This window comes from Alnus glutinosa, chromosome 6 (assembly GCF_958979055.1).
Source record: "Alnus glutinosa chromosome 6, dhAlnGlut1.1, whole genome shotgun sequence".
NCBI lineage: Eukaryota > Viridiplantae > Streptophyta > Magnoliopsida > Fagales > Betulaceae > Alnus > Alnus glutinosa.
The window spans coordinates 27896827-27900951 of NC_084891.1; the positions used below are offsets into that span (position 1 = coordinate 27896827).

The window sequence follows — 4125 nt, forward strand, 5'->3', positions numbered from 1 at the left end:
AACCGACAAAGCTGAAATAAATTTTTAGGCTGATTTATTAAACGAGCTGAACTCGTATAAACTTAACTCGACTTATATAATTTATTTTTTATTATATTATTTTAATTTTATAATGAGAATATCTTAAGTACTTTAAAAGATAAAATAAAATCATTTTAATATGATATATATAGCTTGAATTATTGTGATTGTGAGTCTTAAAATTGATATACACGTGTTTTTGTGTATGTATAAATACATGTGTGTGTTCTTGTATAATTAATTTATATATGTACTATAAAACATTTATATAAATTCTAGATAGAATTGTTTAATATTCAAGTTAATTTGTTAATTAATTAAAATATGTTTTTCTTTAAAAAAAATATTTAATTAATTAATTATTAGTATGGATTTTTACTTGGATAAAAAACAAACGATTAAATCCTTAATAGAATCGTAAATTTTGAAGTACAATAAATGCGTTTCCAACTACGATTGGGTATTTGGGTATATATGATACCCAGCCTGGCAGCCTCTCGCCTCACCGTATTCTCCAGCTGGTAAATATTTCCGTTAAACGACTTGCAGCACAACTTCAAGAGGAAGGGTGAAGCACGCGCTACTTCACTGGTAGTTTAACGGAAAGACACCAAGACAGGAGGAACTACGAACCCTACCTTAATCTCCAGAGTATGTGACACGTGTCCCCAGCCACAGCCTTGTTAACGGGTTACAATTTGCTTTATATGCATTAAAACCCCGTCCCCAAGCAACAAAATACAGACTCTCTCACTCTCTCTCTCTCTCTCTCTCTGACCAACCCAATCCCTTTGCTCTCTTTTTCTTTCTCTCTTTCTTGCGAGTTTCCTCTGTTTAAGGCGGTTTTGCTAAAATAAAAGGAAGGTTTTGAGAGAAACAGAGGCTAGGAAACAATGATGCGACGGAGAGAAATCGCTCCGTTCAACGACTTTGGGACGGATGACATTGAGGCCGCCGATGTCTTGCTCATGCTCCATTTGCCGCGTGTATTCCTTAAGGTGGAGTCGGAGAGTTGCTGTGGACTTTTTCCGTCATGGGCCGTGAAGAGAAGGAGATCTTACGGCCGTTCAATGCAATCTTTCCTTGTGCTTCGTCCTGGGATCACTGGGTCTGGTGGGGTGGGTCCCAAGTGTGAGCCGGGAGGTGCACCGGCGGCCAAGGCCGAGGCTTTGAGTCCGGGGACCCCTCTTTCCTTCCCGCCCAGTAGCGAATCGGACGACAAGCCCAAGAAAGACCGGAAAAGAAAATTCCCTCTGAAAAGGGTATTTATCTCTTTTCTTTTGCATTCTTGATAAATTTTCTTGATGAAATTCAATTTTCTTTGTGTTGTAACTACTGGGTTTTGTGTTTGAACGGCATCTCCGCCTCACTTTTCCATTCTTTTATAATTTTCTTGACGAAATTCTATTTTCTTGGTGCGTTGACTACTGGGATTTGTCTCTCTGTTGCTTTTTCACTGTTCTTCTATTATTATCTTGACGAAATTCGGTTTTCTTGGAGTGTTGACCGCTGGTTTTTGTCTCTCTCTTGCTTTTTTCCATCTTTCTTTTATAATTTTCTTGGAGTTTTTAACTCTGGCTCTGATGGTTCTTTTTTCTTTCTTCTTTTTTAGAGGTTTTAATTTTTAATTTATATTCTACATTCTAATTTGTGTTTTTTTGGGTGTTCTTGATGTTGTAGAAGAGAGAGGAGTGGCTGGTGATTATGGACGGATTAACTCAGGACAGGGCTTCGCTAAAAGAGGCGAGTTTTCTTTTCATTCGTTACTATTGATTTGTCAGTTTCTTTATCTCCTAAATTTCCAATTTTTGTGTCAAGAAAATTCGCAACAATGATTTCTATCTATAACTCTCTTTGTGAAATCCAAACAGGAAATTGAGAATATGAGGCGTAAATGCGAGAGCTTGAGAGCTTTCAATTTGGAGTTGAAGGCAAAGGTAATTATCATTATTATTTTATTTTTTTTCCTGATAAAAACTTTTTCTGAGTTAGATCTAATGTGTATATATTTTGGAATTATAATTGATAATCAACCCTTTTGTACAGTTAAGCCCTGGCCCCTGTTTGGAAACCGGTAAAATTGGTGCTGAAGAAAATAAAGAGACGGCTCAGATTGGTCAGCTGCAGCCCTCGTTGCCGCCATCTAGCACTGGATTTGGCGTGGCCCACTGCATCATGGGTCCATCTGGTCTTCCTGATCTCAACCTCTGTGCAGAGGGGACGGTTGGGATTGACTCTTACGGACCGTTCGATCTCAACCTGGCCAACAAGAATTTTAGTCGGACTATGGCGGCTCAAGCCAGACAGAGGAGGACGCTGATTCGGAGGATCAAGAAACTCCAACAATGCGGCTAATAACACGAATAGATGAGAGATTACTGTATTAGTAGCCTATTAATATTTTTAATTGGGTTTTATCTTCGAGGGAAGATTTTGTTTATCGGGTATTTTTAGTGTTTTTAGGCAATATTTGTTGCTTGGCTATCCGGATGTAAATTGGGATAGCTCCATAATTTTTGGTCTATTGAAGGAAGGTTTCTATAATGAGATAGTTATTTTTATTTTTATTTTTTTTTAAGACATATAATTAGATAGTTATTGAGGATCTCTTTTGTATGGAAATCGTCAGATTCCAAATTTGGAAGTAAATAATATATATAAATGTCATCTTGGTGGCTGCTGCTGTTTTAGGGGTTGTGGGTATGTTGCCATTTGGTGGTAGCGATCCCAATCACGTGTTGTTTGTATTTTCTTAACATTGTGAAAAGAGGGATTTTCTATTAATTTGGTGGTACCAATTACATGCGAGTTATCTTAATCCATAGTTAATCCATGATTAATTAACTACAGCATCTATTCTCGTTACTTTAATACCTAAATAGGCCATTTCAAAAACAAAAAAAAAAAAAAAAAAAAAAAAAAAAAAAAAAAAACCCTAAATAGGTCATAAAAGCACTATAGAACTTTAATTTTTTTGTTTGTAATGATAAAAGGAATTATATATTTTTAACCATACCATATGTCCTTGTCCACTTCACCTCTATCTACAAAATGATTGGGATCTCTTGTTATTACAAATCTGTTATTATTTCTGCTTTGTTACTGGGGAGAGGGCTGTGAGAGGGGACTTTTTGTACTTAGAGAGTCAACCCACCCAAACAAGTTGCTTAAATAATTGAGTTTCTAATGAGATAGGAGGTCTCTTCTCACAACACTATAATTTTAATTTTTTAATCTTTTAATAATAAGGAACCCTTCTAAGGCATGGCTACTTTGTGTACTTACCCTTGTCAGGTAAATCTCAGACTCATGTAAAGCACCCGCTTTACACGGATCGGATAATAATTTGGCTTCGCCAGCGGACTAGCTTCAAAATATTATTTGCACCCAAAGAGATTTTCGAACTTTAGACTTTATTGACAAAAATTGTAGGTAAATGACATGATTAATGATTAATGGATCCATCTTCAGATTGAGTTCTGGCGGCTAAAGTTGTACCCAATGCCTTACTGGCTCACGGGGTTTTTAGAAAGAAAAAAATTGTTGTCTTAATTAATCAACTACTATATTTGATTAGCGACAAAAAGAAAAAAGAAAAAACCGAAAAAGAAGGTGAATGGGCAAGGCCCCAATCACCAATCAGTTAACCGAGACCCATAAAAGGATGTAGTTGGACTGGGCTTATAGGATACAACGTGGGAGTTGAGTTAACAAGTTCCAACCTTTTGTACCTCGTACAAACTGGTGGCGCCCAAAGCCCCAACCTCTCTAACCCTAAACCTAGACTTCTTTACTTTTCAGTTCGAATATAAAGCAACGGAAGCACAAAGCTGCCTCCACTTCAAAAATACTATTCTTCTCCTCTATATGCGAGCGAGAGAGAGAGAGAGAGAGAGAGAGGGAGGGATTATTATATTACAAGTGGGAAAAATCTAGGGCGTGCAAATGACGAGAATTTTTTGATTTGATTATGAGAAGCTTACGTTTTTCTTAACGTGAGCGATGTTCCACCTCATACTTCCATGACTCTGATGCACCGCCTCTTATTTATTTCCCTCGGTTTATCGTCTTCGTTCCATAATTGATTTCGAAAGTTAATTTGTG

General features: G+C 36.9%; 1 protein-coding gene across 1 annotated transcript; it reads left to right on the forward strand.

Annotated features, from left to right (window-relative positions):
- Positions 1–742: 742 nt before the first annotated feature.
- Positions 743–2588, forward strand: LOC133871079 (uncharacterized). The gene is made up of 4 exons (XM_062308437.1): positions 743–1283; positions 1702–1764; positions 1893–1958; positions 2068–2588. The coding sequence occupies exons 1-4, from the start codon at positions 915–917 to the stop codon at positions 2374–2376; spliced, it is 807 nt and encodes a 268-aa protein (XP_062164421.1). The 5' UTR covers positions 743–914; the 3' UTR covers positions 2377–2588.
- Positions 2589–4125: the final 1537 nt, after the last annotated feature.

Coding starts and splice junctions, on each gene's coding strand:
- LOC133871079 (XM_062308437.1), top strand. CDS start 915: ATGATGCGACGGAGAGAAATCGCTCCGTTCAACGACTTTGGGACGGAT. Junction 1,284..1,701: donor GAAAATTCCCTCTGAAAAGG/GTATTTATCTCT, acceptor TTGATGTTGTAG/AAGAGAGAGGAGTGGCTGGT. Junction 1,765..1,892: donor ACAGGGCTTCGCTAAAAGAG/GCGAGTTTTCTT, acceptor AAATCCAAACAG/GAAATTGAGAATATGAGGCG.